Source organism: Pelophylax lessonae, assembly GCF_965119305.1.
Source record: "Pelophylax lessonae genome assembly, chromosome: 4".
Classification (NCBI taxonomy): domain Eukaryota; kingdom Metazoa; phylum Chordata; class Amphibia; order Anura; family Ranidae; genus Pelophylax; species Pelophylax lessonae.
The window spans coordinates 430,593,998-430,610,990 of NC_138771.1; the positions used below are offsets into that span (position 1 = coordinate 430,593,998).

The window sequence follows — 16,993 nt, forward strand, 5'->3', positions numbered from 1 at the left end:
GATTTGGGATCTATACTTTGAAGCCATACTTTTGGGGAATTTTTAGCGTAACATCACAACACTTTGTGATTTGTATTAAAAAGCTAGCAGCTATTTCATAAAGATACCAGAGATCTGGGGTCAACATTGCGAAGATACCAGGAAACAGACGCCATTTTATCCACAATATTTTTTATGTTTTTATTAAATCTAGAATACATAATAATGCCATAATAAAACACATTTAAAATGTTTATTGATCAATAGACAGTGAAGATATGATCATATATAACATTAACTTAGGTAGGGTACTAGGTACAGTATATGCAGAATTACCAATAACCTGCCCTTTTTTTTAATCTTCTCCATTTTGAAAAATGAATACCTTCTTTTTTTCATCTTGGAATCTTTAAAAAAAAAAAAAAAAACAGCATAACGATAAATGATGTAATTAAACTGTATTTAATATGGGTGCCAGTGCTCTAATATCTAGTTATACAGACTGTTAAAGATCTTTTTTTTACACTTAACATACCCTCTTACCTGCCTAGTATGTATTTGTACAAAGTTACAATATTATAAATGTTTTTTTGTGGGAAATATACTGTCAGATTAGTATCAGCATATTGCATGGTATTTAACTGCAATAATCACTGGTGGCCAGAAGAGGGAATACTTGTCATCCAGTCAAGTATTTAAGCTACACTACACATTCTATTCATGCTGGCAGTGCTCTCCTCCCCCTGGCTCAGTGATTCACCCTCCCATCTCTTCTCTCACACACAAAGAAAAGCTGCGTCTGCAATGAGATCCCTGTGGATGCTTTTCCTGCAACAACAGAACATTTCAACAAAATGCTTCATATTTACACTAAAAACACATTTGGATTATAAAGGATGTACATTTTAACCAAATATACAATCAGGATTTAAGATATGGACTGGCAAATCCTCCCAAATGCTTGGAAATGGCAAGTAGCTTTCTTCTTTCTCCTTTGTAGCTGGGGCTGGGTCTCTGGGCAGCTTCGTTATTCTATTGCAGAGGAGTCAGATCTTGGGACTGTAGTGGGGAATGTAGCTCTGGATCTTGGTTTGAATCTAGCAGATATTAAAAAACGAAGTTTGGGGTTGAAATCTGAAGAAAACAGCAGATATTTTTCTATCATCCAAAGAAACGGAGCCCTGACTGTTCATGAGAGGATTGATAGAGAGACCCTGTGTGGATCCAGCTCCAGCTGTTTGCTGCATTTAGAGGTTATAGCTGAGAATCCTCTGGAGCTGTTTAATTTAGAAATTGAGATTTTGGATATCAATGATAATTCTCCCAGTTTTACCACCACCAATGAACTTGTAAAGATTACTGAAGTATTTGCTTTCCCAGGTGCTCGTTTTCCACTAGAAATAGCCAAGGATCTTGATGTAAATAATAATGGTGTTAATAATTACAAACTGAACCCAAATCCATATTTTTCATTGTCTGTTACCAATCGCATAGATGGAACACTCATTGCAGAGTTAGTCCTAGAAAAAACCCTTGACAGAGAGGAGAAATCAGAACACAAGCTTGTTCTCACTGCCATTGATGGAGGAGAACCTCCCCGATCAGGATCCACTCAGATAAGTGTCATTGTGCTAGATATTAATGACAATGCACCAGTGTTTGATAAGCCACGTTATAAAATCAGCTTACCAGAAAATGTTCCTATAAAAACAGTTGTTATGAGACTTAATGCTACTGATTTAGATGAAGGAATTAATGGTGAAATATTCTATACATTTGATCACCATACTTTGGAGTCTGCAAAACAAATATTTGATTTAAATCCTCACAATGGTGAAATATTTATCAAGCAACATGTGGATTTTGAGGAGACAAAATTGTATGAATTGTCTGTTAAAGCTGCAGACAAAGGAACACCTAGACTCGAAGGACGATGTATTATACAGGTTGAAGTGCAAGATGTGAATGATAACATACCAGAAATTGTATTTACTACTAAAAACAATGAAGTACTGGAAAATGCTCCAGTAGGGACTGTTGTTGGGTTTATCACAGTCAGAGACAGGGATTCTGGTAAAAATGGGGAAATTAAACTAGAAATATCACCAGATTTACCCTTCAAATGCCAGCCAATGTCAAACCGTTATACACTGGTCACTAATGGACATCTGGACAGGGAGAAAGTCTCACAATATACTGTTACACTGATCGCTTCTGATCTTGGCTCTCCCTCTTTAAGCAGCCAGACTACAATCATCATTAATATTTCTGATGTAAATGACAATTCTCCAGTATTTCTACAGTCTGCTTACAATGCCTTCATTTCAGAAAACAATGAGCCTGGCAGGCTGTTGTGTACAGTATCTGCTGGAGATCCAGATGAGGGAGATAATGCAAAGCTCATATATTCCATAGCAGAGAGCCACATAGATGGCTCTCCTGTCTCTTCATTTGTCTACATTAACTCTGACACTGGAAATATTTATGCCCAGCGCTCCTTTGACTATGAACAGCTCCAAGTTCTACAGATCACTGCGAGAGTGGAAGATTCCGGATCCCCAAAGCTGATTTCCAATGTTTCAGTCTTCATATTTATTAGGGATATAAATGACAATTATCCCTCTATATTATACCCAGAGAACTCAGGGGAAGTCATAGCACAAGAGACCATTCCCAGATCTGCGTCTGCTGGATATTTAGTCAGTAAAGTATCTGCGGTGGATCTGGATTCTGGGCACAATGCCTGGCTCACCTATAGTCTTCTTCAGGCTGGCAGTCCAGCTTTGTTTCACATCTCTGAATATACAGGAGAAGTCAGAACTCTGCGAGGATTACAGGAGACGGATAACACAGAACATCGACTTGTTATTTCTGTCAGTGACCATGGGGAGCCTTCACTGTCCTCTACAGTCACTGTGATTGTAAATATAATGGAGAATATTGCTCAGGAAAACCCCAAAGCCCATGATTTTCTTACAAATTCTAAATCAGCACCAAATATGACCTTGTATCTTATAATTTCCTTAGCAGCAATTAGTTTAGTCTTTCTTACTACTTTTACAATATTACTTGTCAGATGCCTTAAGAAGAATTATGAAAGCAGCTGTGGATCTTGTTTCTCCAACAAACCACATTCTACATCCTATTTGGATCAGTACAAACCAGCACTTTACCTGAACACAGATGGGACTTTAAAATATATGGAAGTAAGGATGGCTCCTCCAGAACCCCCAGGACCTTGTTATCCAATTTGTTTTCCTCCTGGTACAGGAACAAATGACTTGACATTAAGGAATCAATTAAATATTTCACAGTTTAACAATCCAGATAGTGCACCTGATGCTTCTAATTTGAGCCTTTTGATTGACCCAAGTCAGGTGAGGAAAAAAAAATCCTTCAAAGCAATTACTTTTTTTAATGATATTTTTAGCGTAATTAAAAAAGGTCTCTGTTATCTATATTAGATTTGTTTTATTTGTTTTAAGCTGCCCTTCTAGGCACATTGTTTATTGAATATTCTTGCAGTTTTGGTTTGCATAAATAATTTCCAATAACTTTAGGCTTCCTTCACACTTATATGACTCCAAAGTTGCGCTGACTTTGGAGTGCAAATTTGATGCAACTTTGAAGAATTTAGATGCAACTTTGGATGGATGCAACTTGGATATGACTTTGGCTTTGACCAGTGATAATGGACAACTGTTGCACAACTGTTGCATTGTAAAACATTCAGGAACAATTTTCATGCAACTTTTCAGGGTTAACATTGAAGTCTAAGCTTCTCAAGTTGCATAAAAGTAGGACCAAAGTAGTGTATAAACCACTTTGAAGGTGCTAGAACTTTATGTCGCACATTTATGAATGGTTATATTTGGAAAACATGGGGAACGACTTGTCATGCGACTTTAATGTTTATAATTTTATAATAATTTGCTTGCTATGGATTACAGCACATACAATTTCAAATTAAGAAAACATTTATGTGATAAGGCTGCATTTTTGTTCCTTTCAGGTAGCATGACTAATATGTATTGGCTCATATAATTATTTACCATTATTTCTATTGATCTAAATGCATTCCTTTGCATAAATAATCAGGCCTATTCAACAGAGAGTTCTAACTTTACTTTGTGATTTTTAGTGCAATAATCAATTGCAACTAATGAATATTATCTCTAATTTCAAGTCAAAAAAAGTAGAAGTTGAATGTGGAAAACAAACAATTCCAGGCTACTAGGTCAGTGCAGATACCATAGTATAAGTTTATAAATCCAATCACAATACAAAATCAGGTCCTGCTGCTCTCATTTGGTATGAAAGGTTCTTGTGAAAGAACTGAACAATAAAAGAGATAAGAAAGCACTCAACCTAGCGCATTATCAAATATATATATATATTATAAAGAAAAATTCTTAGTGTGACAATGGTAATCCCAAATAATAATTCTCTGCCTTCACTGCTTTCAGGAGAGTGGTAAAGACAAGCCCTGTCTGATGCATTTCACCCAATACAGACGTCTAATAAAGCCTGATTGGGTGAACAGCTAAAGACCTGGTTTGTGTTAGGGTCCTTTCACACAGTGCATCGTCCGACGAGGTCCATTCTGCTCAGCGGGGGGGTCGATCCACCGATTCCCACTGAGCAGGCGGATGACAGCTCCGTCTCTGCTCTGTGTGTGCTGAAGGAGCTGTTAGATCCCTGGTGTCCTCTATGGGGAGATCGGATGAGAATGGACCGCCTGTCTGTTCTCATCTGATCCCATCCAATCCGCCAGACGGATGGAAAATAGGGTTTCCATCCGTCCAGATTTCACGGACAGGATCGGACCGGAGAGCAGCGGGTGTCCACGGACCTGTCTCCGCTGACATCCGCTGCCCCATAGGGATGCATGGACCATCCGATCAGGTCCGCCTGAAAAACTGACAGGCGGATTGGATCGCCCATGTGAAAGGACCCTAAGTCTGCCCTACATAGTTAATCACTTATAAACACTGCATCCAAAAATTTATGTAGTATTCATTAAAACCAATACATTTTGTTGTGTTTGTTTATACTTTGCAATTTATAAACTTTATTACCCAATCTGATTGCGCTGAGTAATCCAGAAATAAGCATTATTCTTTGTGAGCAAAAGCAATTTACACACAGACAATCTCTGCCATGCTAAGTAGGACACAGGTGTCACACATGCAAATTATCGTGTTCATCATCATTATTGCGATAATCATAAATAGAGCAAAAGAGTGTTACTCCAATTATACATAATGATGGCTAGGAAATAAACCTACATAGGGAAAACTAGAAAACGGATTTCTGACTGTGATATATCTGTACTGAGAGTTCATGAGTAAATGAATAATTATGTATCTTTTTAGGCATTAGTGTTCCGTATAACATGTGTTTACTATTCAGCAGTTCCACCTACAACAATCAGTTGGCTATGCAAACACATCTAGATGTCTAATCATTTACTATGATACATTTTTGAAGACGGATAAGTGGCCACAAGGGTCAGCGGGGGGACTGATGTGTCCCTGTTCTCTGTTTTATGTATGAATCAGTTCCGAATTTTTGAGTTCAGACCTGAAACGGAGCCAAAGACGCACAGGACCATTTCCTAATGTGGACAGTGGCCGCCCCGGAGCTGTGTGAACCAGCTCCATTGAGAGCCGGTCACACTCTCCTGTCATGTGAGCCCACATCCAATTCACATGAGTGTGAACCGAGCCTAACTCTGACACTGAGATTGCATAGGGTTTTAAACTGGGGGTTGCAGCAGGTGAACAAAGTGCTTCTGAGGGTGCATGAAATGTAAGTATTAGACTTCATTCACACGGTCATAAAAACACACACATATAAGTGTTTTTTTTTCATTATGGAACTAAATCCAGCTACATTGTTTTCTATTGAACCATTCACACAGGTGCCTAAACATAAGCTGCTTTGGGATCCATAACACAGAATTCAAAGATCTGCATCCATGGACATGCACTTTACGTCTAAACAACGGGAAAAATTAATTATCATAAAAGCAAATTGTATTCGCATACGTGTCTTTACATGTCTTTACACATTTACACATTGTATTTGCAAGTATTTTACTGATCATTATGCAGGAACTTTTGTCCTAGAAAACACGTGTACTAACATCAGTACAATTTTTACAGCCATGTGAATGAAGTCTTAAGTGGGGTACACACTAGAAGAAAATCTGGCAAACGATCGTCCGATTTTACTCGTTGTTTCACGGTAAATCGGAACCGTTGAAAGAAAATTTGTACAAAAATTCTCGTACGATAAAGGCTTTTTTGTTTTTGTTTATTGTTTCTGATCAGTCTTTCTTTTCTGATTTTTCTTGCACAGAAATCATACGAAAATGGCACACATTAAACAAAAATTGTTTGTTTTTTCCTGTACAAGAAACATTTTGGAGTTTTTCCATTCTAGAATTTTCATGTGAAAATTCAGAGTCGGCTGTAGAAAAGAGTTATGTACACACTAAAAGAAAATCGTACAAAAAGTCTTCGGACAAAAATGTTCGCCCAATAGTGTGTACTAGCCTTTAGTAACAGAATAGGTAAACTATAAAGATAATCTTTGGCCATTAAGATTCAGTTTAAGTACACTAAGCCACCTATCTCTGCAAAATTGGTGCATTCTTTATTAAGGCTGAACTCTAGTCTCTGAACATTTGTACTGTAAAAATAAATAACTGCTGATGTAACAAGTGTGTGTGGGTTTGCTGCGTTTGGGAAAATGTTTTTTTTTTTTTCATTTAGCTCGTACGGGGGGGAATTTTAGGTGATGGTGTTAAAACTTCTGAGACTTAAAGTATAACTAAAGACAAAACTTTTTTTTTTTAGTTTTGGGTAGAGTGCAGAGGAATTAGAACACCACTCAATTTATATTGCTGTCTGTGCCCCCGTTACGTAGATTTTCTCTCTTTATTTGTCCTGTTTGCCATTATCATTAAAAGTGAAAGTAAAAAAAAAATTTTTGGGATGTCCCCAGAAATGTAATAGATGGGAAGTCTTCCAACTAGTTCTGGTGACCTGGGGACCCCTAAGAAATGTATTTTATTTGCAGAGATCTCCTCTCCTTTCCTGTTTGGTTATGGGACAGAAAGTGAAGGGAAATCTCCGCAATGGGACAGAGATGGCGGAAAATAAAAAACCTGACAGGGGTTTTAACAGTCCCTTACTCTATCCAAAATGAAAAAAAACGTTTGCCTATAGTCCTACTTTAAGGACGAGGCTGTAGAACTGAATCATAGAATCATAGTTGGTTGCTTACTCCATTCAGAAAATGTCTTGCACTCTTTACTCAGAATGCAAGACGTTCTGTGAGGGAGGGACTTTTGATGAATGTCACAATCTCTCCCTTCTCCGATATATATTTATACTAATACATATGGGGAGGGGGTGTAAACATCACAGGATGTTATATGACAATTACACAGTGTATGTGTGTTTGTTCTATTGTTTGAAATGCGCTTAGGAAGACTGTTATGACTGGATGAATCGAATTTTGGTGCAGACCATGAATGGTTTAGGCTTTCAGAAGTGCTAAGTATGTTTCAGTAAGTGATATGCCAGATGCCAGCTTCTCACTTGTCTTTGAGATCAGGTTGAAACACTTTTGACCAGTTGACCATCTTCTAAATTGTATTTGACCTCTTTTTAAGCTGTATCTATGGGGTTGATTTACTAAAGGCAAATAGACTTACTATGCACTTTGCAAAGGGCAGTTGCACTCTGCAAGTGCAGTTGCTCCAGAGTTTAGTAAATTAGTAGAAGCTCTGCTGACTTCCATCATCCAATCATGTGCAAGCAAAAATGCTGTTTTTTTTTATTTTACTTGCATGTGATTGAGTATTCTTAGCAAAGTGAAGCATTGCCTCATTTACTAAGCTCTAGAGCAACTGCACTTTGCAAAATGCACAGTCTTTTTGCCTTTAGTAAATCAAACCCACTGGGTTTTAAGTTGTCTTTGTTTTCTCATCAACTTGCATGAAAAGGGGAAAAATGTTGATATGAACAAAAGCCTGTCAACGCAGGCCCTAGGATATTCATAAAATAGCCTTAAGCTATTTTTAAACAGGCGATTATTGTAAATACACCAGCAAAACTCATAAAACATGCAGAACGTATGTTATTTTTTATAGATGCTCTGTCTATAAATGAATGTCTGTGTAATGGGAGTGTACATTCAGAAGTAAACAGCATTTCCAATGTGTTTCATTTTGGCAAATATACATGAGCTTGCGTGACTAACTGACCTGGGAATAATTCTTAACCACTCTGAGAATGTATGTAGCTCCATTTTCTTGAAGTAGAGAAGCTAGATGTAGTTCTCATGTTGGACCAGGAGGGGTCAGGCTTTCAAGCCAGCCATGCCGTCATGTAACAGTGCCTCTGCTGTCATTCTTTTTTTTTCTTCACTGTCACTTTGTAAACATTGCAGTCGAAGGATAATTGTGTTCTCACTATTCATATGTTATTAAAAGTAAGCAATAACCTTATCACATTGCATCTTTATGAAATACGAAAAAATACATTATTAAAAGCTTTTTACAAACAGGCATTATTCATTAAAGTATTTAAAAATGTTATCATTTTGACATAAATATTTTTGGTAAATCTATGGTAAATCAGTTTATTTGATTTGGTGCTGTGCAATCTTGGAAATATTACTGTTATTATAATTTTTATTACAGTAATTTAAAGTCATGTAAATTTTACATGACTTAAAAGTAGTCAAAATTTACCAAAAATTGGACAGACACTTTCTAGCACTAGGCAATATGATGGCATAATTTATATATCAAATGCTTTGGCAACTTGTGTTTGTGGCAGACATATTTGCTGCCATCTGACTAGTGGGAAATGCCACTGAACATGGGAATGTAAAGGATGCTTTGTAAAATGGGAGGACTGCCCTGTAGGAAATAGGACATTTGGTGCCTATGTTTCTGTATAAGAGCTTTCCTTTTCAGGAAACAGCCTTTGAGGACACCTGTCTGCTATGTTGTTATATTGTACTACATATTTTGAATTTTTTTTTTTATTTTGTATTGGAAATGCAAATTTTGTAATAACAGATATTTGACATTTTAATGTAAGTATTGACTGTATGCTAGAATATTTGGAGTCATATTTGTGTTTAAAGCTCCAGACTTTGATTAGCTATTTAATATAGATATTTTGTGCCCCGTCCCCCTTCCCCATATAATAAGGGTTAAATCCTTGTTTAGTCTGGCAGGGAAATACTTAAATACTTAAATACTTGTATTTGGGGCTGGCAGCAAAATATTCAATGCAAGGGGACTGTAATTTTTTTTTAACTTGCTAAAACAATTCTGGCTGAGGTAGGCTAAAGCTGATGTTTAATCTGCTTTTCCTAATTCCTCCCTTCACCTCATCAACATGCTAATTACATTTTAATTAAAACCGTTTCTATTTTTATTACCTTATTTTACACCCAATAGCTCCATCACTGAATCTCTATGCTTCTCTATGCAACGCAAGAAGATCATGGCTGGTGGGAGGAGCCGACACAGTGCTGCACATAGCTTTCTAAAAAAACATGACAGCACCTTGCCTCAGTAGTTCTCTCCAAATGTTTGGCTCTTTGGAGGAATTATGCATATATCAAAATGCCTTGATGGGTGGGTGTCAGCCTGGAAATTTGTATTGCTAGGCAGACTGCATTTGCATGAATACCACCTTTGGTAACACCCACACAAGATGCTGAGTCTACATGATTCTATTTCATCAACTTGAATTGATCAATATAAATTTCAATCTCATCAACATAAAAGAAAAATGGTTAACAAATAAACAGTTCCCAGATTCAGTCAGTACTTCCCAGCAATGGTATTTAGGGATTAGGTTTAATTGTAATAATTGACTATGTGCATATATGGTTTCACAATCAGCATGCCATTCCTAAGCCCAAGTCATTTTATGGAAAGGGCTTTCAAGCATATTAGACATGGTGCCCAAACACCTGGCCTGGGCCATTGAATCGCAGAGAGAGAAGCACGGTGCACATGGGCCGACTGTTGGGCAACATTGGCCTGTTCAATAGAAACTGGTCGACATTTGGCCTGTGTGTAAAGCAGCCAGTCTGACAGAAGCCAGCCATTCAGCCAACTTCTGTCGAAGGGGCATGATGGAAAAAGGTCTGCCGACTGGCTCCTTATCGGTGCTCTTAGCCAATGGCTGAGGGTATATGTAAAGTATAGCTGCGCTATGCACCATAAATGTATAAATATATAAAATATATATATATAAAAGATATATAAATTATGGACTTGATAAAAAGCTGCTACACATATAGATCCTGAATAAATCCAAACTTGCATATATAGGAGAATATTGTAGCGCTATAAATTAAGAAAGTCCACAAAAATTAAAAAATAGTCCTTGTAGTATTCACATAGATAGTGACTCCACGTGACATTGAAATCCACCAATAATCTTGCGGAAAACCAGGTGAGACAAAACCACCACCACCAGAGATCTATTATACTCTTACCAGATCAAAAGATCTTTTAGACCGTATAAACCAAAGGGTATCGATCCATGGGGAGCCGTTCCTCACTCAAAAGATATCCATCATCAACATCAGCATTTCTCCATAAGTTGTAACTCCACTTTAGGCAGTGTACTCAAGAGAAATAAAGGGAGCCTCTCATAGTGCAGTATGTCAAAACATTGGGCTATTTATTAAATACAGTTGAGATGCACTTATATTCTAGCAGAGTGGCAAAAGCATTGGAAATCACCGTGGGTTGTGGAATGTTTCAAACCATAATTATGGTGGCCGCCGTCCTTCACCGCGCATGCGTCCAAGCTCCACCAATGAGGTCCATCCGACGTACGTTTCGTCATACGCAGGGAAGACGTCATTCTATCTGGTTATTTTTGAGCAATGTAATAGATTAGATAAAACGTTTAGATAGGTAACCTGGCTTGTTGCAGTACAAAGAATAATTCAGAATGGAGAAATGTCCTCATTATATCTTGCAGTTCAGGTTCCGCCAGTTAATAAATATTAGTCTGCTATTGCTCAAAGCTCTGATGAACGAAAGCTACCCATAAAATTTGAGATTTCACTTGACTCCCCCATCCATATTTCCTCCATCCATACTGAAGATTGTGGGTGGAAGAATCTGCAATGCCAGCTGTTGTATTCAGAGAGCCATAGCCCCTGCAGGTGTTTGAATACACAAACAGCAATTGCATCTAGATGCAGACACTGTTTGACCAACAACTTTCCACTCGGCTCCTTGGATCTTTCAGTTGACTTTTGTGGAGCTGGGTGGTGAGAACAAGGACAGGGCTTGAATTTCAGCCACTTCTGCAGTACTAGGCCAAAGTTTGAGCCATGTATGACCACCTTTACAGTAGACTTATGGTGCAAGCAGTTGTTTAGGCCTTTCTAGACTCTCCTGTTTGCTTTGGTAAAGGGAAATTTACACAGTGTAGCTACCAGTAATATAGACTTAGATTTGGCAAGGCCATATGGCCACTATGTACTGGTAGTTTAAGAATATTTAGAGGAGAATTCAAATTGTTGAGCTTTATTTCCTAATGCCAATCTGTACTTTGATACAAAGATGCAAAATCTGTACTTTGCCTGTTTTTACAGTACCGTCTGCATCTCCAATAACTGTGTAAGTTCCTATATACTAAATTATGGGACTTTCTACCCACCCCAGATAACAGCATTCAAACCTGACAATTAGCTTGCAAAAGGACAACTCCCTGGCCCATCGTCTTTCTGTCAGGTCTAACAAATCTTTCTTAGAACAAGTAACTCTGTAGATGCCCAAAGATACCTCTAAAGTTATCCCCATGTCAAGCAGTCAGCCAGATGCTTCTTCCCTTTAGCTGTTCTCAAGTCATCAGTAGACACAAGGAATACTTGGCCCAAGTCAAGTCATCAGTAGACACAAGGAATATTCGGCCCAAGTCAAGTCATCAGTAGACACAAGGAATACTTGGCCCAAGTCAAGTCATCAGTAGACACAAGGAATATTTGGCCCAAGTCAAGTCATCAGTAGACACAAGGAATACTTGGCCCAAGTCAAGTCATCAGTAGACACAAGAAATATTTGGCGCAAGTCAAGTCATCAGTAGACACAAGGAATACTTGGGTTTCAAAGCAATAACCCCCAGGACAGCTCTGGTGACACAGAGACACAGCCCAAAAAAAAAAAAAGGCTGTACTTTCCCCTGAGAGTCTGCCAGTTTCTTGTGACATACCACTGAAGTTCCCAAAAGAGTAGTCTGCAGAAATAAAGAATTTTTCATTCAGTATCGAATGCAAAAGAAAATTAAACTTAACTAAAAATAAAGTTAGGAAATTGGAACATCATTTGTAGATTCTCAGTAAAGGATTCATGTCAACTCCAGCTTGGATATTCAGAAACAATTATTCCCAGGTACACACAACTTTATCTCCAATGTTGCTGACAGCTAAAGAAAATCATGCTGTCTTTGATTCCCCATTCAAGAACTAGGCCACCCAAAATCTCCAGGGGGAACACTGAACACAGATGTGTTCCCCAAGAGGAACCAAATTTTTTCCTCTCTCACATCTCTGTGGTTCCATATAAATTCAGTGAGCAATCAGAAAGGACTACCCAGACTCTTGTTTCCCTCGCCAACCAACCCACGTAACCTAACCTGCCCCTACATTAAAATACTGAATGGTCTCAGATCCCACTATTGATTGTTTGACAATAAATTCTCCAGACATAATAGGGGGCTATGGTAATATGTGTTTTCTTAAAGGATCCTACAGTCTGTTAGTGCTGGATTGCAGAAATCAGGGGAGAAAGTCACATGCTTCTTCATAAATATAAGCATTATTTTGGGGGTGATCTTCTTGGTGAACAAGGTGGAAGTGGAGTCTGTTAAAGGTGGGAAAAAGCACCTTGTGACACATGCTATCCACAAACTTGTTATTTTGCCCTTTGTCTAGCTTTTGCCCATTAAAGCTGGTATAAATTGCTGGTATATGCAGTATAACGAAACTCTTGTATTGTCATGTAAGGTAAACATTGTATTAAGTTGCACAAGCATGATCAGGGAATTTATGCACCGACAGCTTAGAAGCTCTTGAGATCTAATTAGTGGAATTTAAATTCATTTTCAGTGTGAACCTATATTTAAATCTACGATAGTGGCAGGCAATGTATGTTCCTAAACAAATCCATATTCATTTATCTGCAGTGAAAAGTGCACATTTTACCTTACCTATAAGGTATTTACTGCATTTGAGGGGTAATTTTATGTATGTAGCTCGAAGGCCAGCCCATTCTAGCTAGCTCTATCTTTTTGGAAAACCATGGCCTATGGAAAACTATACAGGCACTAAAGCCCTGGTGAGACTGGACCCAATTTGCTTGCCAGCCTCGGGACTTGGTTATGTTTTTTGGATGACCCTTCATGGATAATCTAAAAAATCTGAAAATTTAAACAGATTCAAGGCAATCATTTATAAATAAAAATGATCTCCTTGCACAAGTTTATACAGTATGTTTATTTATTGTGTATGAAGATGCATCAGGTGTTATACATTTGTGTATACAGCTCATACACAGATATATACAGTACTCTTATGGACATACAAGGTGAAAAGTGAGTCACTCCTTTCTCCTAGCAAAACTTTCATGAAAAGCTTATTAAAATGTTCACTAAGTTATGCAGAAGTAAATTCTTAGTTCAGGTTGCCTCTGATATTGATGCATATTATATGCTATGCGCTAGAATTACTGAATGGAATTACTACATGGAAGAAAAGAGATAATATACATTGAATAAATATTTGTAATTCACTGCTAAAACTGTGGTTAGATTTTGTGGAAATCTGTACAATAATATTAAAACCGTATTTCAAAATCTTTAAACACGAATCATAACCTTCATTTAAAGGATATTTATTTGAGAACCTCTAAGTGTAAAATGTATGTTAATATTGAGGTGCAAAACTAGACTTAGCCAGGAGAGGGCAGAGCTGCCAATCAGTCATCTGCTTTGCTGCAGATATCTGGATCTGCCCATGTCATCTTTTACTCTCCTCCCTCTGTCTCAGTCGCCACCCTACCTCTCCAGCAACAGAGGAATCATAGCTGCTGTGCTTAGAGAAATCCTCAGGATGTTTTACACATTTTATATGGATTTATTCCTAATTGAAAATCACGGGATTTCTCCTGCCTTAGGATTATAAAAGGATTTATAACATATGTTGGATTTCATGAAATCTAAGTTATGGACAACCACATCTTTAAGCATTGGGAATGGCAAGTACTGTTTTTACTGTTCCTTTGTAGCTGGGGCTGGGTCTCAGGGCAGCTTCACTATTCAATTGTTGAAGAGTCGGAACATGGGACATACATAGGTAATTTAGCTCAGGACCTGAAAATAAACCTTGCAGATGTATCTAGGCGGAAGATGAGACTGGGTTCAGATATTAGCACACAATATTTTGCAATAAATCAGGAAAGTGGGGTATTCGTTGTTAATGAAAAGCTGGACAGAGAAAACCTTTGTGGATCTGCAGTAAGTTGCTCATTGACTTTAGAGATCATTACTGAACAGCCTCTTGAACTGTATAGTCTAGAGATAGAAATTCTTGACCTTAATGACAATTCTCCAAGCTTTTCCTCCAATGAGCAAACTATTAAAATTTCTGAAGCCTTAGCAAACCCTGGAATTCGTTTTTCGTTGGAACAAGCACAGGATCCAGACACAGGCAGCAATGCTGTGTCTCAATACATACTTAGTGCCAGCCAATACTTTTCCTTGTCAGTAAAGAAGAGAAAAGATGGAACTATTATTCCCGAACTTATAATTGAAAATTCCTTAGATAGGGAGGACACACCAAACCATAAACTATTATTAACTGCTTTTGATGGTGGTAAACCTCCCAAATCTGGTACATCACAGATCACTGTAATTGTTTTGGATAGCAATGACAACGCACCTATTTTTGACCACACAATGTATAAAGTGACCTTACCGGAAAATACAGCACCCAAAACAATTATTCTACAACTGAATGCAACAGACTTGGATGAAGGGCTTTATGGACAAGTGGAGTATTTTTTTGATTACCACACATTGGAGCCTGTAAAACAAATATTTGATTTAAACCAACAAACCGGAGAAATATCTGTCAAGGGTGTTGTAGACTTTGAAGAAGCTGACTTTTATGAAATAGCTGTAAGAGCAAAAGACAAAGGAGAACTGGAAAGCCGTTGTAATGTAGTGGTTGAAATAGAAGACATTAACGATAATTCTCCAGAGATTTATTTAACATCCATGGTAAATTCTATACCAGAAAACGCAGCAGTAGGAACGACTGTAGGGTTTCTCAGTGTAAAAGACAAGGATTCTGGAAAAAATGGTGAGGTGACTTTAGAATTGAAACCTAATCTCCCATTTAACATAAAACCATTTAATAATAGATATTCAATAGTAACAGATGGAGTTCTTGATAGAGAGAAAGTAGCACAGTATACTCTAGAGTTGGTTGCAACAGATCTTGGTTTTCCTCCTTTGCGCACCCAGACCATCATTATTTTAAATGTACTTGATGTTAACGATAATCCTCCTACCTTTTCTCAATCTCAATTCGATGCTTTTGTCAAAGAAAATAATGACCCTGGAAGTTTGCTATGTACTGTATCTGCATTTGATCTAGACGAAGGGTTAAACGCTCAGTTGACGTATTCAGTTCTTGAAACACAAATAGATGGAACATCTGCATCCTCATTTGTATTCATCAATGCCAACAATGGAAAACTCTATGCCCAACGTTCCTTTGATTATGAACATATTCAGGTTTTGCACATTTCTGTTAAAGTGGAGGATGCTGGTTCTCCAAAGCTTTCTTCTACAACAAATGTTTTTATCTTTGTTTTGGATAAAAATGATAATGCTCCAAAAATATTATATCCTGAGTTCTCCATGGAGTTTGTCTTCCAACAGAAGATCACAAAATTTGCTTCTTCTGGAGTGTTGGTCGCAAAGGTATCTGCAGTGGATGCAGACTCGGGTCATAATGCCTGGCTGCTTTTTAAAATACAGGATGCTGCAGACCCATCTTTATTTCAAATAACAGCCCATACAGGAGAAATCCGAAGCTTACGAGCATTCCAGGATGGTGACCACTTGGAACAAAGACTTATTATTTCAGTGAGAGATCATGGAGAACCCCCATTGTCTTCCACTGTCACTATCCTCCTTACAGTTGAGGACAAAGATCTACAAGTGAGCCATCAGTCCAATAATTTTCTTTCTAACACCTCTAACAAGACCAACATAACTTTGTACTTGATTATTTCCTTGGTAGCTGTTAGTTTAGTTTTTCTTGTTACTTTCATTATACTGTTTGTAAGATGTATAAAGAAAGACTCGTATTATAATGGTTACTGGTGCTGTGCCAGAAGACCTCAGCCCAAATATTTCTCTGAACCATATAAACCAACACTTCATGTAAACGCAGATGGTACTTTAAAGTACATGGAAGTTCGGATGGACCCTACTGTTCAAGGATTCAAAACCTGTTTACCACCAGAAGATAAAAATGATTTTACTTTTTTCAGGCCTCTACATTTCCCACAAATGAAGACTGTGGTTAGTGAGGCAGAGGCTTTTATTGGCATAAATGAGTTTAATGACCCCAATCAGGTGAGGATTTATTGTTTTCTTTTGGTTTTTTTTGTTGCAAATTATGCAAAACAGTACAATGAACAGCCTATTTTTTTTATCTGTACAGTAATAATACTTTCCATTCACGTTACTGTTTCTTTATGTTATAGATCTGTATGTCCCTATTGGCATTCCCATCTCCCAAACTTTCTTCCCCATTTTTATTTTATAAATGAACTATTGTAGAAGTTTACAAAAATCATATAATAAAGACAATTTTTTTACTGCCCCTTAAAAACCAGACTTCATTAGCAATGATTTAAAGATTACCATACAGTGATACTGTT

At 37.6% G+C, this 16,993-nt stretch overlaps 1 protein-coding gene across 48 annotated transcripts in view; it reads left to right on the forward strand.

Moving 5' to 3' along the window:
• LOC309553369 (protocadherin gamma-C5-like) overlaps window positions 1-16,993 on the forward strand; it is a 764,755-nt gene that overhangs the window by 677,657 nt on the left and 70,105 nt on the right. For 2 of the 48 annotated variants that reach the window (XM_082254522.1, XM_082254523.1), the window contains exon 1: window positions 1,406-3,356. The exons of the other annotated variants lie outside the window; for them this stretch is intronic. In XM_082254522.1, the coding sequence (XP_082110648.1) occupies window positions 1,698-3,356 (1,659 nt within the window). In that variant the 5' untranslated portion in view covers window positions 1,406-1,697. Of the gene's footprint in view, window positions 1-1,405; window positions 3,357-16,993 lie in introns of those variants that run through there. 48 annotated transcript variants of the gene reach the window in all.